This window comes from Coregonus clupeaformis, chromosome 4, assembly GCF_020615455.1.
Source record: "Coregonus clupeaformis isolate EN_2021a chromosome 4, ASM2061545v1, whole genome shotgun sequence".
NCBI classification, from domain to species: domain Eukaryota; kingdom Metazoa; phylum Chordata; class Actinopteri; order Salmoniformes; family Salmonidae; genus Coregonus; species Coregonus clupeaformis.
Genome location: NC_059195.1, coordinates 10,856,573 through 10,882,828, shown reverse-complemented (window position 1 = coordinate 10,882,828; position 26,256 = coordinate 10,856,573). Strand labels below are relative to the sequence as shown.

General features: G+C 46.1%; 1 protein-coding gene across 2 annotated transcripts in view; it reads right to left on the bottom strand.

The window, feature by feature from the left end:
* The window catches only part of LOC121551715 (polypeptide N-acetylgalactosaminyltransferase 13), a 113,891-nt gene that overhangs the window by 27,804 nt on the left and 59,831 nt on the right, over positions 1-26,256 (bottom strand). For both annotated transcript variants that reach the window (XM_041864464.2, XM_041864456.1), the window contains exons 6-8: positions 23,811-23,981; positions 22,625-22,742; positions 22,290-22,470 (exon numbers count right to left, since the gene is read on the bottom strand). In XM_041864464.2, the coding sequence (XP_041720398.1) occupies positions 22,290-22,470; positions 22,625-22,742; positions 23,811-23,981 (470 nt within the window). The remainder of the gene's footprint in view (positions 1-22,289; positions 22,471-22,624; positions 22,743-23,810; positions 23,982-26,256) is intronic.

The following is a 26,256-nucleotide window of genomic DNA, read 5'->3' as shown; positions in this document are numbered from 1 at the left end:
AACCATGAATAAGGTTGATCAAACGTGCTGGTTCCAAGTGGAAAAAGCTTCTACCTTATTTTTTCAGATAGAAATAACAGCATTCTCCATGCACTGCACTTTATAAATTGATAAGAACTTGATAAGCACTAGGTAAATGAGTAATCCGTTTGGAGAAGGGGATTGTAAATACACAAAACAATTGTTTTAGAGGATTTTTACTTATGATCCCTGGGGACGTATGTGAAACCAGTCATATGGAAGCAAACTGAAAATCTTATCAACATACAGTGCATTCGGAAAGTATTCAGACCCCTTGACTTTTTCCACATTTTGTTACGTTACAGCCTTATTCAAAAATTAATAAATCCGCTTTTTTCCCTCATCAATCTACAGTCATGGTCAAAAGTTTTGAGAATGACACAAGTATTGGTCTTCACAAAGTTTGCCGCTTCAGTGTTTTTAGATATTTTTATTAGATGTTACTATGGTATACTGAAGTATAATTCCAAGCATTCCATAAGTGTCAAAGGCTTTTATTGACAATTACATTAAGTTTATGCAAAGAGTCAATATTTGCAGTGTTGACCCTTCTTTTTCAAGACCTCTGCAATCCGCCCTGGCATGCTGTCAATTAACTTCTGGGCCACATCCTGACTGATGGCAGCCCATTCTTGCATAATCAATGCTTGGAGTTTGTTAGAATTTGTGGGTTTTTGTTTGTCCACCCGCCTCTTGAGGATTGACCACAAGTTCTCAATGGGATTAAGGTCTGGGGAGTTTCCTGGCCATGGACCCAAAATGTGTTTTGTTCCCCGAGCCACTTAGTTATCACTTTTGCCTTATGGCAAGGTGCTCCATCGTGCTGGAAAAGGCATTGTTCGTCACCAAACAGTTCTTGGATGTTTGGGAGAAGTTGCTCTCTGAGGATATGTTGGTACCATTCTTTATTCATGGCTGTGTTCTTAGGCAAAATTGTGAGTGAGCCCACTCTCTTGGCTGAGAAGCAACCCCACACATGAATGGTCTCAGGATGCTTTATTGTTAGCATGACACAGGACTGATGGTAGCGCTCACCTTGTCTTCTCCGAACAAGCTTTTTTCCGGATGCCCCAAACAATCGGAAAGGGGATTCATCAGAGAAAATGACCTTACCCCAGTCTTCAGCAGTCCAATCCCTGTACCTTTTGTAGAATATCAGTCTGTCCCTGATGTTTTTCCTGGAGAGAAGTGGCTTCCTCGCTGCCCTTCTTGACACCAGGCCATCCACCAAAAGTCTTCGCCTCACTGTGCGTGCAGATGCACTCACACCTGCCTGCTGCCATTCCTGAGCAAGCTCTGCACTGGTGGTGCCCTGATCCCGCAGCTGAATCAACTTTAGGAGACGGTCCTGGCGCTTGCTGGACTTTCTTGGGCGCCCTGAAGCCTTCTTCACAACAATTGAACCTCTCTCCTTGAAGTTCTTGATGATCCGAAAAATGGTTGATTTAGGTGCAATCTTACTAGCAGCAATATCCTTGCCTGTGAAGCCCTTTTTGTGCAAAGCATTGATGACGGCACGTATTTCCTTGCAGGTAACCATGGTTAACAGAGGAAGAACAATGATTTCAAGCACCATCCTCCTTTTAAAGCTTCCAGTCTGTTATTCTAACTCAATCAGCATGACAGAGTGATCTCCAGCTTTGTCCTCATCAACACTCTCACCTGTGCTAACGAGAGAATCACTGACATGATGTCAGCTGGTCCTTTTGTGGCAGGGATGAAATGCAGTGGAAATGTTTTTTGGGGATTAAGTTCATTTTCATGGCAAAGAGGGACTTTGCAATTAATTGCAATTAATCTGATCACTCTTCATAACATTCTGGAGTATATGCAAATTGCCATCATAAAAACTGAGGCAGCAGACTTTGTGAAAATGTATATTTGTGTCATTCTCAAAACTTTTGACCACGACTGTACACACAATTCCCCATGATGACAAAGCAAAAACAGGTTTAATTTATTTTTTGCTAATTTATTTATTATTTATTAAAAACTGAAATATCATATTTACATAAGTATTCAGACCCTTTACTTAGTACTTTATTGAAGCAACTTTGGCAACAATTACAGCCTCAAGTCTTCTTTGGTATGACGCAACAAGCTTGGCACACATGTATTTGGGGTGTTTCTCCCATTCTTCTCTGCAGATCCTCTCAAGCTCTGTTAGGTTGGATGGGGAGCGTAGCTGCACAGCTATTTTCAGGTCTCTCCAGAGATGTTTGATCGGGCTCTGGCTGGTCAACTCAAAGACAATCAGAGACTTTTCCCGAAGCCACTCCTGCGTTGTCTTGGCTGTGTGCTTAGGGTTGTTGTCCTGTAGGAAGGTGAACCTTCGCCCCAGTCTGAGGTCCTGAGCGCTCTGGAGCAGGTTTTCATCAAGGATCTCTCTGAACATTGCTCCGTTCATCTTTCCCTCAATCCTGACTAGTCTCGCAGTCCGTGCCGCTGAAAAACATCCCCACAGCATGACGCTGCCACCACCATGCTTCACAGTAGGGATGGTATTGGTCAGTTGATGAGCGGCGCCTGGTTTCCTCCAGACGTGACGCTTGGCATTCAGGCCAAATAGTTCAATCTTGGTTTCATCAGACTAGATAATCTTGTTTCTCATGGTCTGAGAGTCCTTTAAGGGGCCATTTGGCAAACTCGAAGTAGGCTGTCATGTAACTTTTACTGAGGAGTGGCTTCCGTCTGGCCACTCTACCATAAAGGCCTGATTGGTGGAGTGCTGCAGAGATGGTTTTCCTTCTGGAAGGTTCTCCCATCTCCACAGAGGAACTCTGGAGCTCTGTCAGAGTGACCATCGGGTTCTTGGTCACCTCCCTGACCAAGGCCCTTCTCCCCCGATTGCTCAGTTTGGCCGGGTGGCCAGCTCTAGGAAGAGTCTTGATGGTTCCGAACTTCTTCCATTTAAGAATGATGGAGGCCACTGTGTTCTTGGGGACCTTCAATGCTGCAGAAATGTTTTGGTACCCTTCCCCAGATCTGTGCCTCGACACAATCCTGTCTCGGAGCTCTACGGAAAATGTATTCGACCTCATGGGTTGTTTTTTGCTCTGACATGCACTGTCAACTGTGGGACCTTGTATAGACAGGTGTGTGCCTTTCCAAATCATGTCCTATCAATTGAAGTTACCACAGGTGGACTCCAACAAGTTGTAGAAACATCTCAAGGATGATCAATGGAAACAGGATGCACCTGAGCTCAATTTCGAGTCTCATAGCAAAGGGTCTGAATACTTATGTAAATAAGGTATTTCTGTTTTTTATTTGTAATATATTTGCAAACATTTCTAAAAATCTGTTTTCGCTTTGTCATTATGGGGTATTGTGTGTAGATTGATGAGAGGAAAAAATATTTAATCAATTTTAGAATAAGGCTGTAACGTAACAAAACGTGGGAAATGTCAAGGGGTCTGAATACTTTCTGAATGCACTGTATGTATTGTGGCCCCTTTTCCACTTAAGTGATAATGCCCGAGAAACCGGTTTTTGCAGGATATATAAGCATGGGTGTTGTTCGTCTCGGGCTGGCAAACCGTGCCAATATATCATCCAAACACCGGCTTCGAGGGCATTATCACTTTTATACAATGGGTTTCCAACATATTCAAATAACGATTGACATATTGTCATTAAAAACTTTATTTTTATGAATTTATTCATACTATTTCATCCTTCCACAAGATATAGTCCCAACAAAAATCTAGGGTTGCTCCCCAAGCCTGCTGTTCGTTCGTTCTATCGGTTCGGTTGCCAGAGACGCAACCCAGTCATTCAGTTTTTTTGTTCTAAATGTTCCATTGCCATACTGGCTGGCAACGTTCTTATCCCTTGCTTGCTAGCTAGCCAACTACGGCTAACTTACAGTCACATCAAACAGTGTAGCCAGAATAACAACAGTAGCTGCATTTGCATTTGTTTAAGATGTTTTCTAGTGACATTTATTTTGACACATCCATAACAATGAGCTAATGAGGCGTGATTTCACCCGGTAGAGAAAATGTGCTCTCTCATCAGGACACTGTTGTTCAGAGGACCTAGCCAACAACACAGCTAACACAATCACTTCAAACTGAAGCTGGAAAGACTGCAAACTACCTGCACTTTGTTTCATTTGACCTTTTTTCAATTTACATTTCTTTGTATATATCCATAAAAAGAATGCCAGCTGATTCATGATTTAGACTGGCCCGAGAAACGCTGCCTGCCTGTCTGTCTCATCCCGACACGTTCATTACTATGGGACAGCTGGAGATCGAATTTGAATATTGAAACAATGTTGCAAATGTCGGAGAGACAGACAGCAAGGTTTATACAAATCTCTGCTGTTGAAAACTAAATGTTAGTCTAAAAGAAATGTGAGATCATGTCTAGATGCTTTTTATAGTGGAGATCAAGTTTATACATTTCCTGGCTGGGCTGATGAGACAGTGTATTGCGCAGTCAGATGGAACAGAATAAATATACATTTTAACGTCATAGATTCAGCCGGTGGTAATTTGTGGAATTGACACCGGCTGGAATGCGGTTTTAACCAATCAGCATTCAGGATTAGAGCCATCCCATTGTATAAAGTGATGTAGGCTATAAATAGCTGTGCCATTATTCAGATTTATTGTGTGCCCTCATAATTTGCGTGGATGAAATTTGGAGACCCAAGCTATAGGTTTCTGTAAAGCTGAACCTGCCGAGTTGATATATGCGCTTTAGAATGTTTTAATGATATACCCGGGCTTTTCCCCATTTTATTTTACAATTTGTATCATGTTAAATATTAGCCACTATCGGGAGCCACTGTCAGTAATCAAATCAAATCAAATAACATTTCATTTGTCACATGCGCCGAATACAACAGGTGTAGACCTTACAATGAAATGCTTACTTACAAGCCCTTAACCAACAATGCATACGAACATACATTTACAACTGTCACTTTAGTGTGAGTTTTCTTCAAATTGTAGCTTTTTGTGTCTGTATAGTTGTTCCTGAGGGTCGCTAGCATTAGTGGATCATATTAGGCTGATGTTGTGCTATTTTTTGGGACATGTAGCCTATTTTAATCATAATGGAATTCAGACCACGCGTAGAAGGTTAAACCTGGAGCACGGTTCATGACAACTGGACCGTTGTCATACAGTTTCATGATTAGTGAGGATTCGGGTAGATTTATAGGACTATTGATCAACCCCTATTGTACACTTTTTTCACCTTCCAATATTTAATGGATTGGATTTGAATATGATACATTTCAGGATTAATCAAACCACTGTATTTTTGATTCATCAATATATTGTTTGTGTTATCTCGATGTATTCTAGTCTGTTACCAAAATTCTAATTAAAGGTACACCCTATTTAAAGGGATGGCTTCAGATAAATGTACTGAAAACCCTATCGAATGAAAACTACACAAGTAAATCTGTTGGCCAACAAGTGGGAGGATTTTCAGCAGTTGAATTAAATGTATTCAGAGCGTGCAAGGGAACCACGCCTGCAAAGCCCGTTACGCACCTGCATAAGGAAAATCTGATTTCCAACTACTGAGAAGTGCATATGAAAGGCGTGTGCGTAGGAAAGGCATACATTTCCTAAATTGGAATCAGGCCAATAGTGCAGTACCTTTGACCAGAGCTCTGGAAAAAAGTACTGTAGAACTATACAGTGCCTTGCAAAAGTATTCATCCCCCTTGGCGTTTTTCCTATTTTGTTGCATTACAACCTGTAATTTAAATAGATTTTTTTGGGGATTTCATGTAATGGACATACACAAAATAGTCCAAATTGGTGAAGTGAAATTGTTTCAAAATATTCTAAAAAATTAATTACGGAAAAGTGGTGCGTGCATATGTATTCACCCCCTTTGCTATGAAGCCCCTAAATACGATCTGGTGCAACCAATTACCTTCAGAAGTCACATAATTAGTTAAATAAAGTCCACCTGTGTGCAATCTAAGTGTCACATGATCTGTCACATGATCTCAGTATATATACACCTGTTCTAAAAGGCCCCAGAGTCTGCAACACCACTAAGCAAGCGGCACCATGAAGACCAAGGAGCTCTCCAAACAGGTTAGGGACAAAGTTGTGGAGAAGTGCAGATCAGGGTTGGGTTATTAAAAAATATCCGAAAATTTGAACATCCCACGGAGCACCATTAAATCCATTATTAAAAAATGGAAAGAATATGGCACCACAACAAACCTGCCAAGAGAGGGCCGCCCACCAAAACTCAAGGACCAGGCAAGGAGGGCATTAATCAGAGAGGCAACAAAGAGACCAAAGATAACCCTGAAGGAGCTGAAAAGCTCCACAGCGGAGATTGGAGTATCTGTCCATAGGACCACTTTAAGCCGTACACTCCACAGAGCTGGGCTTTACAGAAGAGTGGGCAGAAAAAAGACATTGCTTAAAGAAAAAAATAAGCAAACATGTTTGGTGTTCGCCAAAAGGCATGTGGGAGACTCCCCAAACATATGGAAGAAGGTACTCTGGTCAGTTGAGACTAAAATTGAGCTTTTTGGCCATCAAGGAACACGCTATGTCTGGCGCAAACCCAACACCTCTCATCATCCCGAGAACACCATCCCCACAGTGAAGCATTGTGGTGGCAGCATCATGCTGTGGGGATGTTTTTCATCGGCAGGGACTGGGAAACTGGTCAGAATTGAAGGAATGATGGATGGCGCCAAATACAGGGAAATTCTTGAGGGAAACCTGTTTCAGTCTTCCAGAGATTTGAGACTGGGACGGAGGTTCACCTTCCAGCAGGACAATGACCCTAAGCATACTGCTAAAGCAACACTCGAGTGGTTTAAGGGGAAACATTTAAATGTCTTGGAATGACCTAGTCAAAGCCCAGACCTCAATCCAATTGAGAATCTGTGGTATGACTTAAAGATTACTGTACACCAGCGGAACTCACCCAACTTGAAGGAGCTGGAGCAGTTTTGCATTGAAGAATGGGAAAAAATCCCAGTGGCTAGATGTGCCAAGCTTATAGAGATATACCCCAAGAGACTTGCAGCTGTAATTGCTGCAAAATGTGGCTCTACAAAGTATTGACTTTGGGGGGGGGGTGAATAGTTATGCACGCTCAAGTTTGTTTCACAATAAAAATATTTTGCATCTTCAAAGTGGTAGGCATGTTGTGTAAATCAAATGATACAAACTCCCCAAAAATCAATTTTAATTCCAGGTTGTAAGGCAACAAAATTGGAAAAATGCCAAGGGGGGTGAATACTTTCGGGTGGGCAAACTACGGCCAGCAGGTTGGATCCGGCCCGCAAGACCATTTAATCTGGGCTGTGGGAGGTTTGAGTATAAAATAAAAATGATTCGGGCAAATGATTATTTGGACCTATATAATGGACCTATACAGTGAGGGAAAAAGTATTTGATCCCCTGCTGATTTTTTACGTTTGCCCACTGACAAAGACATGATCAGTCTATAATTTTAATGGAAGGTTTATTTGAACAGTGAGAGACCGAATAACAACAAAACAATCCAGAAAAACGCATGTAAAAAATGTTATGAATTGATTTGCATTTTAATGAGGGAAATAAGTATTTGACCCCTCTGTAAAACATGACTTAGTACTTCGTGGCAAAACCCTTGTTGGCAATCACAGAGATCAGACGTTTCTTGTAGTTGGCCACCAGGTTTGCACACATCTCAGGAGGGATTTTGTTCCACTCCTCTTTGCAGATCTTCTCCAAGTCATTAAGGTTTCCAGGCTGACGTTTGGCAACTCAAACCTTCAGCTCCCTCCACAGATTTTCTATGGGATTAAGGTCTGGAGACTGGCTAGGCCACTCCAGGACCTTAATGTGCTTCTTCTTGAGCCACTCCTTTGTTGCCTTGGCCGTGTGTTTTGGGTCATTGTCATGCTGGAATACCCATCCATGACCCATTCTCAATGCCCTGGCTGAGGGAAGGAGGTTCTCACCCAAGATTTGACGGTACATGGCCCCGTCCATCGTCCCTTTGATGCGGTGAAGTTGTCCTGTCCCCTTAGCAGAAAAACACCCCCAAAGCATAATGTTTCCACTTCCATGTTTGATGGTGGGGATGGTGTTCTTGGGGTCATAGGCAGCATTCCTCCTCCTCCAAACATAGCAAGTTGAGTTGATGCCAAAGAGCTCGATTTTGGTCTCATCTGACCGCAACACTTTCACCCAGTTCTCCTCTGAATCATTCATATGTTCATTGGCAAACTTCAGACGGCCCTGTATATGTGCTTTCTTGAGCAGGGGGACCTTGCGGGCGCTGCAGGATTTCAGTCCTTCACGGCGTAGTGTGTTACCAATTGTTTTCTTGGTGACTATGGTCCCAGCTGCCTTGAGATCATTGACTAGAACCTCCCGTGTAGTTCTGGGCTGATTCCTCACCGTTCTCATGTTCATTGCAACTCCACGAGGTGAGTTCTTGCATGGAGCCCCAGGCCGAGGGAAATTGACAGGTCTTTTGTGTTTCTTCCATTTGTGAATAATCACACCAACTGTTGTCACCTTCTCACCAAGCTGCTTGGCGATGGTCTTGTAGCCCATTCCAGCCTTGTGTAGGTCTACAATCTTGTCCCTGACATCCTTGGAGAGCTCTTTGGCCTTGGCCATGGTGGAGAGTTTGGAATCTGATTGATTGATTGCTTCTGTGGACAGGTGTCTTTTATACAGGTAACAAACTGAGATTAGGAGCACTCCCTTTAAGAGTGTGCTCCTAATCTCAGCTCGTTACTTGTATAAAAGACACCTGGGAGCCAGAAATCTTTCTGATTGAGAGGGGGTCAAATACTTATTTCCCTCATTAAAATGCAAATCATTTTATAACATTTTTGACATGCGTTTTTCTGGATTTTGTTGTTGTTATTCTGTCTCTAACTGTTCAAATAAACCTACCATTAAAATTATAGACTGATCATTTCTTTGTCAGTGGGCAAACGTACAAAATCAGCAGGGGATCAAATACTTTTTTCCCTCACTGTATATTATCAAATAACTTTTTTCTGGCCCGCAAATTCATTTTGACAAACAAATCAGACACATTTTTTATCTGAGCTGCCTTTGGTTGAATTTCAAAATCCTGATGTGGAAGCTAAAAAGTTTGCCCAACCCTGATATAGGGAATAGGGCGCCATTTGGAATGCACCCTAACAGTGGAGCAGCCCTGACCTGATCATCCTCTGTAATATCCTGGAGGGGCAGACACTCAATGCCGACCGGGCTACACTAGACAGGGAGGCTCATCTATCACAGCCCCAGCACTGTCTCTCTCTCTCTGCTGCCTGCCTGGCTGGCAACAGCCTTCAGAGGATACTGCGAGCATGCTTTTCCAGGAATGACTTAGGGTACTGGGCCTCCCTCTATTCCTCAGAAGACAGACTGAAGAGCATTCTGGAAACCTGGAAAGGGCGCCTTGCCTTCCATGCAAAACACTTAACAAATTAAATTAAATTTTATTGTCACATGCGCTGATTACAACAGGTGTAGACTTGCTTGCCCACGAGCCATTCCCAACGATGCAGAGTTTAAAAATAATAATTCAAATAAAAATAGTAACACAAGAGGAATAAAATACACAAGAATGGAGCTATATACAGGGAGTACCAGTACCAGATCAATGTGCAGGGGTATGAGGTATTTGAGGTAGATATGTACATAAAGGCAGGGTAAAGTGACTAGGCATCCGGATAGATAATAATAAGAGTAAAATAAATAACGGATTATCAGCAGTATATAATGAGTGTAAAAGTGTATGTGTTATGTGTGTGTGTGTGAGTTCATATGTAGTGTATATTAAATAATAAATAATATTAATGTGTGTGGGTTTGTGTGAGAGTGTCAGTGTAGTGTGAGTGAGTGAGTGTGTATATAGTGTGTATATACATTGAGGGTACAAAACATTAAGAACACCTTCCGACTATTGAGATGTACCCCCCCTTTTGCGTCGGGGCATGGACTCTAAAAGGCGTCAAGCGTTCCACAGAGATGCTGGCCCATGTTGACTCCAATGCTTCCCACTGTTGTGTCAAGTTGGCTGGATGTCCTTTGGGTGGTGGACCATTGTTGATACACACGGGAAACTGTTGAGCGTGAAAAACCCAGCAGCATTGCAGTTCTTGACACACTCAAACTGGTGCGCCTGGCACCTACTACCATACCCCGTTCAAAGGCACTTAAATATTTTGTCTTGCCCATTCACCCTCTGAATGGCACACATACACAATCCATGTCTCAATTGTCTGAAGGCTTAAAAATCCTTCTTTAATATGTCTCCTACCCTTCATCTACACTGACTGAAGTGGATTTAACAAGTGACATCAATAAGGGATCATAGCTTTCACCTGGATTCACCTGGTCAGTCTGTCATTGAAAGAGCAGGTGTTCCTAATGTTTTGTACACTCAGTGTATAGTCTTGTGAGTGTGCATAGAGTCAGTGCAAGATAGGGTCAGTGCAGATAGTTCAGGTAACCATTTAATTAAACTATTTAGCAGTCTTATGGCTATTTAGAGGTCTTATGGCTTGTGGGTAGAAGCTGTCTCGGAGCCTGTTTGTCTGAGAGCCGATGCTCCAGTACTGTTTGCTGGATGGTAGCAGAGTGAACAGTCTGTGGCTTGGGAGGCTGGAGAATTTGGCAATTTCTCCTTCCTCTGACACCGCCTAATATAGAGGTCCTGGATGGCAGGGAGCTCGGCCCCAGTGATGTACTGGGCTGTCCGCACCACCATCTATAGCACTTTGCAGTCGAGGGTGGTGCATTTGCCATACCAAGCGCTGATGCAGCCAGTCAAGATGCTCTCGATAGTGCAGCTGTAGAACTTTTTGAGGATCCTGGCTGTAGAACTAGATATCGCCGAGGCACTGCTTAAGTTTAATCACATTACTTGGCTCAGGCGGCCAGATGGATACTGAGCTGCCAATCTCTTGCCAATCGTATTGCTTCGCTAGGCTGTGGTGACAGCATTGTTCGAGCCTCCCATGACATCTCCAACCCGTGTCATAAACAACGTCTCGCATAAATATGTGAACACAAGTTCAGAAAAGCACCAGTCGAACATCTTGAAAGATACTTAGTACAGCGCTTTCCAATGAATAAAAAATCAGAGAGAGTGTGGCGGAATGCAGTTGAACATAGGCTAATGCATTGTTTGGCACGTCAAGAGCAGCATCAAAACTCAATGGAATACGAATGCAAAGAACAGTAGAGTGAAGACATGAGACTCAGTGAGACCATGAGGAGAAGCAACGTGAGCCAGAGTAGAGTAAAATATAGCAAGATACAGTACAGGTTGCTTCCCTTTCAAACCAATTTGTTCCATATAATCTAGTTACAGAGCTCATGGCATACAGTACAGTACAGAGGAGAAATTACCCTAGCCTGAAGAACATACAGTAATGAGGAAATGACTGTGGAATGAAAAATCTGGAGGATATTCCTATAAGACATAATGATAGGTCTTATGGTGCCTTGCATGCATAGTATTGGCATAGGAGGCTACACTAGCCAATATAGGCAAATATTATGTATTCTATGTATGTAAGCAGGGGAATAACAGTCATGTGGTGAATGCAAAACGACAAAAACAGTCTATTTTCAGAATCCACATATATATGTGGGTATAATTTCCTTTAAAATTAAAGTAAAAAAACATAGTTACAATAAACTATGTCTAAACAACTCAAAATGTTAAATGCCACTTTCAATTTTGAGTTTATATCCAATCTAATGAACCATTTCATGTATTAGTGCCTTGAATTTGTCCTCTGGTGTGACATTACAATTCATGTTCATTTAAAGGTTTAATGATTCCAAAATAAACAATACAATTATGTTTACTCATTATTTAGTTACTTCTGTCTATAAATCAGTAATCATATTCTTGCATTTCAAATGAAAAACACATACTTTCCTTGTACAGTTGAAGTCGGAAGTTTATATATACTTTAGCCAAATACATTTAAACTCAACTTTTCACAATTCCTGACATTTAATCCTAGTAAAAATTCCCTGTCTTAGGGTCAGTTAGGATCACCACTTTATTTTAAGAATGTGAAATGTCAGAATAATAGCAGAGAGAATGATTTATTTCATCTTCCATTTCTTTCATCACATTCCCAGTGTGTCAGAAGTTTACATACACTCAATTAGTATTTGGTAGCATTGCCTTTCAATTGTTTAACTTGGGTCAAACATTTCAGGGAGCCTTCCACAAGCTTCCCACAATAAGTTGGCTGAATCTTGGCCCATTCCTACTGACAGAGCTGGTGTAACTGAGTCAGGTTTGTAGGCCTCCTTGCTCGCACATGCTTTTTCAGTTCTGCCCACAAATTTTCTATAGGATTGAGGTCAGGGCTTTGTGATGGCCACTCCAATACCTTGACTCTGTTGTCCTTGAGCCATTTTACCACAATTTTGGAAGTATGCTTGGGGTCATTGTCCATTTGGAAGACCCATTTGCGACCAAGCTTTAACTTCCTGACTGATGTCTTGAGATGTTGCTTCAATATATCCACATAATTTCCCTTCCTCATGATGCCATCTATTTTGTGAAGTGCACCAGTCCCTCCTGCAGCAAAGCACCCCCACAGCATGATGCTGCCACCCCCGTGCTTCACGGTTGGGATGGTGTTCTTCGGCTTGCAAGCAACCCCCTTTTTCCTCCAAACATAACGATGGTTATTATGGCCAAACAGTTCTATTTTTGTTTAATCAGACCAGAGGACATTTCTCCAAAAAGTACGATCTTTGTCCCCATGTGCAGTTGCAAACCGTAGTCTGGCTTTTTTATGGCGGTTTTGGAGCAGTGGCTTCTTCCTTGCTGAGCGGCCTTTCAGGTTATGTCGATATAGGACTCGTTTTACTGTGGATATAGATACTTTTGTACCTGTTTCCTCCAGCATCTTCACAAGGTCCTTTGCTGTTGTTCTGGGACTGATTTGCACTATTCGCACCAAAGTACGTTCATCTCTAGGAGACAGAACGCGTCTCCTTCCAGAGCGGTATGACGGCTGCGTGGTCCCATGGTGTTTATACTTGCGTACTATTGTTTGTACAGATGAACGTGTTACCTTCAGGCGTTTGGAAATTGCTCCCAAGGATGAACCAGACTTGTGGAGGTCTACAAATTTTTTTCTGAGGTCTTGGCTGATTTCTTTAGATTTTCCCATGATGTCAAGCAAAGAGGCACTGAGTTTGAAGGTAGGCCTTGAAATACATCCACAGGTACACCTCCAGTTGACTCAAATGATGTCAATTAGCCTATCAGAAGCTTCTAAAGCCATGACATCATTTTCTGGAATTTTCCAAGCTGTTTAAAGGCACAGTCAACTTAGTGTATGTAAAGTTCTGAATTGTAAGTGAAATAATCTGTCTGTAAACAATTGTTGGAAAAATTACTTGTGTCATGCACAAAGTAGATGTCCTAAACGACTTGCCAAAACTATAGTTTGTTAACAAGAAATTTGTGGAGTGGTTGAAAAACTAGTTTTAATGACTCCAAACTAAGTGTATGTAAACTTCCGACTTCAACTGTATAATGATGATAAGTAAGTGTCTCGCTATAACATTTTCCGTAAGATCGAAGTCATTTCACTAAACCTACATAAAAAGCAATTATGTTACTTGTGTATTATTATAATGTTACCTGCCTCTTGCTTAACAATTTGTAAAACTTTCTTTCCTTTCATTTATTGGCATCACCACATAGGACATTATGTCACGCCGATGGACAATACACAACAGGTTGTCAAATTTTACTGTTAAAACATAATTAATTACACTTTCAGAAGTTTCTGAACACTGTAAAAATGCATCTAAACGTCAGTTCTAAACATCAGCAACGGATCCTCATTAAAGGATTTAAAGTGTACTCATTTCAATTACAGGGACTCTCCTGTATTATTATTTTTCATCACTACCTCCCCGAATCGGAAGTGGATAATTTGCGTGCCTGCTACCTTCCTTGTATGTGGTAGCCGTTTCTCAGACTCCCTCTCCGGGAATCAAACCCAGATTCTCCATTACCCGTGGTCACCATGGTAGGCACAGAAACTACCATCGAAAGTTGATAGGGCAGACATTCGAATGAGACACCAGTGCCACAAAGGGTCACCAAAAGCAGTCTGAGCACCTGTATGGGTTTTGGGTCTGACAAATGTACACTACCGGTCAAAAGTTTTAGAACACCTACTCATTCAAGGGTTTTTCTTTATTTTTACTATTTTCTACATTGTAGAATAATAGTGAAGAAATCAAAACTATGAAATATCAAATACGGAATCATGTAGTAACCAAAAAAGTGCTAAACAAATCAAAATATATTTTATATCTGAGATTCTTCAAATAGACATCCTTTGCCTTGATGACAGCTTTGCACACTCTTGGCATTCTCTCAACCAGTTTCACCTGGAATGCTTTTCCAACAGTCTTGAAGGAATGCTGAGCACTTGTTGGCTACTTTTCCTTCACTCTGCGGTCTGACACATCCCAAACCATCTCAATTTGGTTGAGGTTGGGGGATTGTGGAGGCCAGGTCATCTGATGCAGCACTCCATCACTCTCCTTCTTGGTAAAACAGCCCTTACACAGCCTGGAGGTGTGTTGGGTCATTGTCCTGTTGAAAAACAAATGATATAAGCCCAAACCGGATGGGATGGCGTAACGCTGCAGAACGCTGTGGTAGCCATGCTGGTTAAGTGTGCCTTGAATTCTAAATAAATCACAGACAGTGTCACCAGCAAAGCACACCCACACCATAACACCTCCTCCTCCGTGCTTTACGGTGGGAAATACACATGCAGAGATCATCCGTTCACCCACACCACGTCTCACAAAGACACAGCGGTTGGAACCAAATATCTCAAATTTGGACTCCAGACCAAAGGACACATTTCCACCAGTCTAATGTCCATTGCTCGTGTTTTTTGGCCCAAGCAAGTCTCTTCTTCTTATTGGTGTCCTTTAGTAGTGGTTTCTTTGCAGCAATTTGACCATGAAGGCCTGATTCACACAGTCAACTCTGAACAGTTGATGTTGAGATGTGTCTGTTACTTGAACTCTGTGAAGCATTTATTTGGGTTGCAATTTCTGAGGCTGGTAACTCTAATGAACGTATCCTCTGCAGCAGAGGTAACTCTGGGTCTTCCATTCCTGTGGCGGTCCTCATGAGAGCCAGTTTCATCATTGCGCTTGATTCTTTTTGCGACTGCACTTGAAGAAACTTTCAAAGTTCTTGAAATGTTCCGGATTGACTGACCTTCATGTGTTAAAGTAATGATGGACTGTTGTTTCTCTTTGCTTATTTGAGCTGTTCTTGCCATAATATGGACTTGGTCTTTTACCAAATAGGGCTATCTTCTGTATACTTGTCACAACAAAACTGATTGGCTCAAACGCATTAAGAAGGAAAGAAATTCCACAAATTAACTTTTCAGAAGGCACACCTGTTAATTTAAATGCATTCCAGGTGACTACCTCATGAAGCTGGTTGAGGGAATGCCAAGAGTGTGCAAAGCTGTCATCAAGGCAAAGGGTGGCTATTTGTCACGAATTCCGCCGAGACTGCTCCTCCTCCTTGTTCGGGCAGGCTTCGGCGTTCGTCGTCCCCGGAGTACTAGCTACTACCGCTTGATGTTCTCTATGTTTGTTTGGTTTTGTCTGTTGGTGCACCTGTTTCGTTTTATGTATTGATTATGTCACCTATAAGTTTCCTTTGGTTTTGTTTGCAGTTGTGTGTTGTTGTCCGCCTGTCCGTTGGTGATTTGTTATGGCTCTCTTGTATTTAGTGTATTGACGCACTGTATGCGTAATCGCTCGCCTCCGTTGTTTTGAGGCCCGTTATTTTGTATTGTCGTGTTTGACAAGTAAAGTCGGTTTGACTAAGCTTCTGTGTCCTGCGCCTGACTCCAACACCACATCCAGATCAGCTCGTGACAGAACAACACACCCTACTATGGAGTCAGCAGGAGCAGCGGCGGCGACCGAGTCGCTGGAGGATCGGGTCAGCTGCCAGGACGCCAGGATCCAGCAACTCGGCTCCGCCATGCAGGAGGTGATGAACACCCTGCGCCGATGGGAAAGGGGAGGCGTGCCCACACCTCCTCCGACATTACCACCACCATCGGCCAGCCCCCATACCAGCTCCGGAGTCCAGTGGGATTCGGCTCTCGCTCCCGAGGGCGTATGATGGCACCGCAGCCGGGTGTCAGGGGTTCCTCCTCCAGGTGGAACTCTACCTGGCCACCATCCACCCGGCGCCCTCGGGATACGAGAGCGTTTCCGCCCTCATCTCCTGTCTCTCCGGCAAGGCGTTGGAGTGGGCCAACGCCGAATGGAGGGGAATAGACGCCGCCACCATCAGCTACGCGGAGTTCTCCCGCCGCTTCAGGGCAGTTTTCGATCACCCTCCTGAGGGTAAAGCGGCGGGGGAGCGTCTGTTCCACCTCCGACAGGGGAAGAGGAGCGCACAGGAGTTCGACCTGGACTTCCGGACTCTAGCGGCGGATGCGGGGTGGAATGAGAGGGCCCTCATCGACCACTATCGGTGTAGCCTGCGTGAGGACGTTCGTCGAGAGCTGGCCTGCAGGGACACCAATCTGTCCTTCGACCAGCTGGTGGACATGTCCATCCGTCTGGATACCCTGCTGGCCACCCGCGGACGTCCCGAGTTGGGGCCGTCCATTCCATCCCCCAGCACCTCCGAGCCGAGCCCTATGGAGCTCGGGGGTGCTGGCGCTAGAGAGAGGAGGAGAGAGAACCCGAGGGGGGCCGTCCCCTGCACCAACTGTGGCCGTGGAGGACACACCGCGGCTAGGTGCTGGGGAGGGTCTCCAGGGAGTCGGGGCAACAGGTCGCGCACTGGGGAGCCATTTCAGGTGAGTAGGCGCCCCACTCACCCAGAGCTCTCTGTTGTTCACTTGTGTATACCTGTGGTATTTCCTCAGGTTGCATCTCATTCCCAGCATAAGGCGCTAGTCGATTCAGGCACAGCTGGGAATTTTATTGATCTGAAATTTTGCACTAAGTTAGGGATTTCCCCTCCTGCCAGGTTGATGCACCCTTCCCTGTCCATGCCCTAGATAGCCGCCCGTTGGGATCTGGGTTGATTAGGGAGGTCACAGCGCCACTAAAGATGAAGACGCAGGGGGGTCATGAGGAGATCATTCAGTTGTACCTGATTGACTCTCCAGCGTATCCCGTGGTGCTGGGGCTTCCTTGGTTAATCACCCATGACCCCACCATTTCGTGGGCTCTCAAAAAATGGTCTGACCAGTGTGTTGGGCGATGTTTAGGTGTTTCCGTTGGGGCGACCACGGTGGAGAGTCCGAACCAAGTGCCCGCAATGCACATTCCCCCCGAGTATGAGGATTTGGCACTCGTGTTCAGCAAGACGAGGGCGACGCGATTGCCACCTCATAGACAGGGAGATTGCGCGATAACCCTCCAGACAGGTGCGGCACTCCCGCGGAGCCATGTGTATCCTCTGTCTCAAGAGGAGACGGCGGCTATGGAGACATACATAGCTGAGTCCCTGAGACAAGGATACATACGGTCCTCCACTTCCCCTGCGTCCTCGAGTTTCTTTTTTGTGAAGAAGAAGGATGGAGGGTTGCGCCCGTGTATTAATTACCGTAGTCTCAATCAGATCACTGTCAAATATAGTTACCCTCTTCCTCTGATTGCGAGTATGACTGAATCATTACGCGGAGCGCGTTTCTTCACAAAACTGGATCTCAGGAGCGCCTATAACTTGGTGCGCATTAGGGAGGGAGATGAATGGAAGACGGCATTTAGTACCACTTCAGGTCATTATGAGTATCTCGTCATGCCATACGGGTTAATGAATGCTCCTTCAGTCTTCCAATCATTTGTGGACGAGATCTTCCTGGGCAGTGTGTGGTAGTGTACATTGACGACATCCTAGTGTACACTTCTACACAAGCCGAGCATGTAGCCCTGGTGCGCCGAGTGTTGGGTAGGCTGTTGGAGCATGACTTTTATGTCAAGGCAGAGAAATGTCTGTTTTTCCAGGAGTCTATCTCCTTCTTGGGTCATCGGTTGTCCGCGTCAGGGGTGAAGATGGAGATTGACCGTGTGTCAGCCGTGCGTAACTGGCAAACCCCAACCACTGTTAAAGAGGTGCAGCAGTTTTTGGGTTTTGCCAATTACTACCGGAGGTTTATCCGGGGTTTTGGACAGGTAGCAGCTCCCATTACTTCCCTGCTGAAGGGTGGCCCGGTGCGTTTGCAGTGGTCGGCTGAGGCGGACAGGGCGTTTGGTAGACTGAAGGACCTGTTCACTTCGGCTCCGGTGCTGGCGCACCCAGACCCCGCTTTAGCGTTCCAGGTAGAGGTGGACGCGTCAGAGGCCGGTATTGGGGCAGTACTGTCGCAACGCTCCGGCACGCCTCCTAAGCTCCGTCCCTGCACTTTTTATTCTAAAAAGCTCAGCCCGGCAGTACGTAATTATGACGTAGGGGACAGGGAGCTGTTAGCCGTGGTTCAGGCCCTCAAGGTGTGGAGGCATTGGCTTGAGGGGGCTCAACACCCTTTTCTCATTCTGACTGACCATCGTAACCTGGAGTACATCCGGGCAGCTAGGAGATTGAACCCTCGTCAGGCTAGGTGGAACATGTTTCTGACCCGGTTCGTTTTTAAGATCACTTACATCCCAGGGTCCCAGAACGGTAAGGCAGACGCCCTGTCCCGGCGGTATGACACAGAGGAGAGGTCCATTGAGCCCACTCCCATACTGCCGGAGTCTTGTCTGGTGGCACCGGTGGTATGGGAGGTCGATGCGGAAATTGAGCGGGCGTTACGCACCGACCCTACTCCCCCAGAGTGTCCAGTGGGTCGGACGTACGTGCTGCTCGAGGTCCGTGATCGTCTTATTTATTGGGCTCATACGTCACCCTCCTCTGGACATCCAGGTATTGGCCGGACAGTGCACTGCCTTAGTGTTAAGTACTGGTGGCCAACATTGGCTAGGGACGTGAGGGTTTATGTCTCCTCCTGCTCGGTGTGCGCTCAGTGTAAGGCGCCTTGACACCTGCCCAGGGGGAAGTTACAACCCCTGCCCGTTCCACAACGGCCGTGGTCTCACCTCTCGGTGGACTTTGTTACGGACCTTCCCCCCTCTCAGGGGAATACCACTATTCTGGTCGTTGTGGATCGGTTCTCTAAGGCCTGTCGTCTCATCCCAATGCCGGGTCTCCCTACTGCCCTACAGACTGCTGAGGCCTTGTTTACCCACGTCTTCCGGCACTACGGGGTTCCCGAGGATATAGTGTCTGATCGGGGTCCCCAATTCACCTCTAGAGTCTGGAGGGCGTTCATGGAACGCTTGGGGGTCTCGGTTAGCCTTACCTCGGGGTTCCACCCTGAGAGTAATGGGCAGGTGGAGAGAGTGAACCAGGATGTGGGTAGGTTTCTGAGATCCTATTGCCAGGGCCGGCAGGAGGAGTGGTCGGGGTATATCCCCTGGGCAGAGATGGCTCAGAACTCTCTTCGCCACTCTACTAACCTGACCCCTTTCCAGTGTGTGTTAGGGTATCAGCCGGTTCTGGCACCATGGCATCAGAGCCAGATCGAGGCTCCTGCGGTGGATGAGTGGTTTCGGCGCTCGGAGGAGACGTGGAACGCTGCACATGTACATCTGCAGCGGGCCATCCGCAGGCAGAAGGTGAGCGCCGATCTCCACCGCAGTGAGGGTCCAGTTTACGCACCCGGAGATCGAGTCTGGCTCTCGACTCGAAACCTGCCCCTTCGCCTGCCCTGCCGGAAGCTTGGCCGGCGGTTTGTGGGGCCATTTAAAGTCCTGAGGAGATTGAACGAGGTTTGTTACAAGTTGCAACTGCCTAATGACTATCACATTAACCTCTCGTTCCATGTGTCTCTCCTCAGGCCGGTGGTAGCTGGTCCACTCCAGGACAGTGAGATAAGAGAGACCCCTCCGCCCCCACTGGACATCGAGGGGGCTCCGGCGTACTCAGTTCGGTCCATCGTGGATTCGAGACGTCGGATGGGGGGTCTACAATATCTCTTGGAGTGGGAGGGGTACGGTCCGGAGGAACGGTGCTGGGTGCCTAGGAGGGACATTTTAGATCCATCCCTCCTGACTGAGTTCCACCGGAGTCATCCTACGCGCCCTGCTTCACGTCCTCCTGGCCGTCCCCGAGGCCGGGGTCAGCGCACGGCTGGAGCCGCGCGTCAAGGGGGGGGTACTGTCACGAATTCCGCCGAGACTGCTCCTCCTCCTTGTTCGGGCAGGCTTCGGCATTCGTCGTCCCCAGACTACTAGCTACTACCGCTTGATGTTCTCTATGTTTGTTTGGTTTTGTCTGTTGGTGCACCTGTTTCGTTTTATGTATTGATTATGTCACCTATAAGTTTCCTTTGGTTTTGTTTGCAGTTGTGTGTTGTTGTCCGCCTGTCCGTTGGTGATTTGTTATGGCTCTCTTGTATTTAGTGTATTGACGCACTGTATGCGTAATCGCTCGCCTCCGTTGTTTTGAGGCCCGTTATTTTGTATTGTCGTGTTTGACAAGTAAAGTCGGTTTGACTAAGCTTCTGTGTCCTGCGCCTGACTCCAACACCACATCCACATCAGCTCGTGACACTATTTGAAGAAAATAAAATATATTCTGATTTGTTTATCACTTTTTTGGTTACTACGTGATTCCATATGTGTTATTTCATAGCTTTGATGTCTTCACTATTATTCTACAATGTAGAAAATAGTAAAAATAAAGAAAAACCCTTGAATGAGTAGGTGTTCTAAAACTTTTGACCGGTAGTGTACGTGTCCCCAAAGGTCAGGACTTGTTGGCATATTTTGGCACTAGAATTGCCACAGTTATCCAAGTAACATTGGAGCGATCAATGAAACCATAACTGATTTAATGAGCCATTCACAGTTTCACTGTAATGACCATGTGCACTAAGACTTTCATGGCTTCATATTTGGGACAAGAATATGGCAGGATCAACCAGGTAGAGCAGGGGGGAACAGTCTCCAAAAGAGGCACGGCTGACGGGGGCATCCCAGGGCCAATCAGTCAGGAGGAGTGAAACTGTTAGGACAGACATACAGTTGAAGTCGGAAGTTTACATACACTTAGGTTGGAGTCATTAAAACTCGTTTTTCAACAACTCCACAAATTTCTTGTTAACAAACTATAGTTTTGGCAAGTCGGTTAGGACATCTACTTTGTGCATGACACAAGTAATTTTTCCAACAATTGTTTACATTTACATTTTTAGTCATTTAGCAGGCGCTCTTATCCAGAGCGACTTACAGTTAGTGAGTGCATACATTTTTCATACTGGCCCCCTGTTGGAATCGAACCCACAATCCTGGCGTTGCAAGCGCCATGCTCTACCAATTGAGCTACAGGAGGACAGATTATTTCACTTATAATTCACTGTATCACAATTCCAGTGGGTCAGAAGTTTACATACACTAAGTTGACTGTGCCTTTAAACAGCTTGGAAAATTCCAGAAAATGATGCCATGGCTTTAGAAGCTTCTGATAGGCTAATTGACATCATTTGAGTCAATTGGAGGTGTACCTGTGGATGTATTTCAAGGCCTACCTTCAAACTCAGTGCCTCTTTGCTTGACATCATGGGAAAATCAAAAGAAATCAGCCAAAAATTGTAGACCTCCACAAGTCTGGTTCATCCTTGGGAGCAATTTCCAAATGCCTGAAGGTAACACGTTCATCTGTACAAAAAATAGTACGCAAGTATAAACACCATGGGACCACGCAGCCGTCATACCGCTCTGGAATAAAAAAGCCAGACTACGGTTTGCAACTGCACATGGGGACAAAGATCGTACTTTTTGGAGAAATGTCCTCTGGTCTGATGAAACAAAAATAGAACTGTTTGGCCATAATGACCATCGTTATGTTTGGAGGAAAAAGGGGGTTGCTTGCAAGCTGAAGAACACCATCCCAACCGTGAAGCACGGGGGTGGCAGCATCATGCTGTGGGGGTGCTTTGCTGCAGGAGGGACTGGTGCACTTCACAAAATAGATGGCATCATGAGGAAGGGAAATTATGTGGATATATTGAAGCAACATCTCAAGACATCAGTCAGGAAGTTAAAGCTTGGTCGCAAATGGGTCTCCATCAAACTCAGCTTAAGTATTTGAAATGATTTCAAATAGTATTTGAACCCAGGTCTGCATTCCCAGTCCAGTCCATATGTATTCCCACCCGCTGAGAGACAACAGATTAAAAAGGAAATGGAAGCGTGGTAGCGTACCTGGTGATATGATATAGAAGAAGTCTTTGAAGCCGTCCATCCACACCTCGGCCAATCGCCTGTTGTTCTTGTTGATGACTTGCCCCGTGCCCCCAGGGAAGCTGTAAGGGGTGGCCTTCCGGAACACGTGACCCACATGGGAACAAGTAATAATCTCCAGCGAGCCGCCACACTGCCAGATCTGCACACACAACAGCAAGAGATCACACACACACACATTGACAACATGCACACACAAACAAACATGCATGCATGCACGCACGCACACACACACATGCCACTATCATTGTCATAATAACCAAGCAGAGCTTAGCCCTCTATTCTCAATCACTCACCCTGAAAGACATCTCCAAGTTCTCTCCGCCCCAAATGTCCATCCCTGGATCGTATGTTCCTATTTCTTCAAAATATGTCCGGTCAATAGAGAACAGCCCTCCAGCCATAGTAGGGGTTCTGCAGGAAAACAATAATGAGTATGGATAAAGAAACACATCTTACAAGAGACACGTATCTTACAGTGAAAAACATGTCAGCTCGCAAATATATAATAATATCTATGGCATACAGTAATATTGCTCAATTTCTGGGGGGAGGAACTATGCTTTGATTAGCAAGGCATGATTAATCACCTAGCTGCACAATTGTTTTTATTTTTTCATCAAACGAATAGGCACTTTGGAAACTACTCTTTCACACAAAAAAGCCTGACCTAGACTGTCCCATTTAAAAGACATGGATGCCATAGAACTGACAGTCTCAGTGCAAAATGACTCTCGTTGTTTGAGCCACTCTCTGCCGTTTTCATTCCGCTAAAGAAAAGCAAACAGACACAGCTAGGTCTTGGATATAATCATATTATTTTATGATAATAGTTATCAGATTTATGAAGCATTGAGTGACACCATCATAATACCATGTTGTTGCTCTGTCCAATATAATATGATTGATGGAGGACTTTGCAGCACCAGCTCCATTAAATCCTTCTTTAGTATTTTCGTATTTGAAAATGAAACTAGTTACAACATGAAACTACAAATACAACTGCTGTATCAAATAATAAAACTAAAACAAATAAAGACAGAAATGCAATCTATTTCTATGTCCAAATGAAAACTGCAGCTTTGATGGCTATCAGAGGAAAAGGCTTCTAAAGAAATCCACATCAATGATGTCAGCTCTGCAGCTTCCAGCACTTCAAACAACCCATTCTCATCTGAAATGACAACGCTAGAGCTAACATTTGTTTTGTCTTATGAGACTGTCTTTTAAATAAACTGTTCTTTAATGTTACTGTCCTCTCCTTGCTGACTCTGACTCACCAGCCCCTGGCTTGACAGTACTGCACTGTGATAACAAAGTATGCATCCCAAATGGTACCCTATTCCCTTTATAATCCACTACTTTTACAAAAGTAGTGCACTTAAGTGAATAGGGTGCCATTTGGGACGTAGACAAAGTATTTCAGTACAAATAAACTAATTTCAACACAGGCACAGATAAAGGTATGTATCTTGTGTGTACCTGAGTGGGAGTGTCCTGTCCCCTTTACGCCTGTCCATCTCTCTCTGAGGCACGGGGTACCAACGGAAATTCAGCTTCCAGTTAAATCCTCCGTAGGTCATGTCTGAGCCTGCCATGTATTCAAACGTCTCGTCGCTGATCACATCAATTATAGGACACACCACAGATCTCCTAAACAACCATGGAGAGGAATATAATGCAACCATGGAGAAATCAGAAGCGTTCGTTTTTGTCACGCCCTGGCTCTGGGGACTCTTAAATGTTGAGCCAGGGTGTGGATTTTCTATGTTTAGTTTTCTTTGTTTTTGGTTCTAGATCGTTTAGATCTATGTTGGCCAGGGTGGTTCCCAATCAGAGACAGCTGTAGCTCGTTGTCTCTGATTGGGGACCATACTTATGCAGCCATGTGGCATGTTAGGTTGTGGGATCTTGTTCCGTAGAGGTTTGTGTTGTAACCTAAGACTTCACGTATCGTTTGTTTGTTGTTTTGGTTCGTGTTGTGTACACTAATAAAGAATGTATGCTTATCACGCTGCGCCTTGGTCCGTGTCTTCAGTCAACGAGCGTGACAGAAGATCCCACCACCAGAGGACCAAGCAGCGTGCCCAGGAGGAGAAGAGGGCGATGGCTCAGGTGGGCGAATGGTGGTCATGGGAGGACATATTCGCGGGCAGAGGGCCATGGGCAAAAGTAAATGCCCAGGCAGGAGAGGAGAAACGGCGCCAACCGTGCCGACGACGGACACGCGAGAGGCAACCCCAATACATTTTTTGGGGGGGCACACGGCGTGGACGACGGGGCTACTGGAGGCAGCTACAGGGCGAATCGGCGGACTAGGAGAGGAGGCCACCAGGTTACGGGGGCTATTGGTCACGAGGGAGAAGGAGAGTGTAGAGGCACGGCGAGAGGAACTGGTTAGGCAGCAGAGGGAGCGGAGGTTTATGAGGAAACCCAGTCCCGCTCCTCGCACCAAGCAAGTGGTGTGTGTCACCAGCCCAGTCTGGCCTGTTCCTGCCCCTCGCACCAAGCCTGTGGTGTGCGTCGCCAGCCCGGTCCGGCCTGTTCCTGCCCCTCGCACCAAGCCAGTGGTGCGCGTCGCCAGCCCGGTCCGGCCTGTTCCTGCCCCTCGCACCAAGCCTGTGGTGCGCGTCGCCAGCCCGGTCCGGCCCGTTCCTGCTCCCCGCACCAAGCCTGTGGTGCGCGTCGCCAACCGGTCCGGCCCGTTCCTGCTCCCCGCACCAAGCCTGTGGTGCGGCGTCGCCAGCCCGGTCCGGCCTGTTCCTGCTCCCCGCACCTAGCCTGTGGTGCGCGTCGCCAGCCCGGCCCGGCCTGTTCCTGCTCCCCGCACCAAGCCTGTGGTGCGCGTCGCCAGCCCGGTCCGGCCTGTTCCTGCTCCCCGCACCAAGCCAGTGGTGCGCGTCGCCAGCCCGGTCCGGCCTGTTCCTGCTCCCCGCACCAAGCCAGTGGTGCGCGTCGTCAGCCCGGTCCAGCCCGTTCCAGCTCCCCGCACCAAGCCAGTGGTGCGCGTCGCTAGCCCGGTCCGGCCCGTTCCTGCTCCCTGCACCAAGCCAGTGGTGCGCGTCGTCAGCCCGGTCCGGCCCGTTCCTGCTCCCCACACCAAGCCAGTGGTGCGCGTCGTCAGCCCGGTCCGGCCCGTTCCTGCTCCCCGCACCAAGCCAGTGGTGCGCGTCGTCAGTCCGGCACGGCCCGTGCCTGTTCCACCGGTGCCTGGTCCGGCACTGGTCAGCTGCTCCACTCCGGAGCCAGAGCAATCCGCTCCACCGGTGTTCAGTCCAGCTCCGGACAGCGGGGCCAGACCAGACCAGGGGCGCAACGGGGGGGTAGAGAGAGAGTGGTGGTCACGCCCGGAGCCGGATCCGCCTCCGAGGCGGAATGCCCACCCGGCCCCTACCCTGTTGTGTTGGTGTGGCGCGGTAGCAGTCCGCGCCTTTGGGGGGGGGTACTGTCACGCCCTGGCTCTGGGGACTCTTAAATGTTGAGCCAGGGTGTGGATTTTCTATGTTTAGTTTTCTTTGTTTTTGGTTCTAGATCGTTTAGATCTATGTTGGCCAGGGTGGTTCCCAATCAGAGACAGCTGTAGCTCGTTGTCTCTGATTGGGGACCATACTTAGGCAGCCTTGTGGCATGTTAGGTTGTGGGATCTTGTTCCGTAGAGGTTTGTGTTGTAACCTAGGACTTCACGTATCGTTTGTTTGTTGTTTTGGTTCGTGTTGTGTACACTAATAAAGAATGTATGCTTATCACGCTGCGCCTTGGTCCGTGTCTTCAGTCGACGATCGTGACAGTTTTACAGGAAATAGTGAAAGAAAGCCCATTGTAGAACTCTTATGCACTCTCCAAAATGTATTCACTCTGTTCCCTTAAACCCCAAAACTTTGTGTTATTTCCGTTAAGAATATTCCACATCTGATTATATTAAACTGCT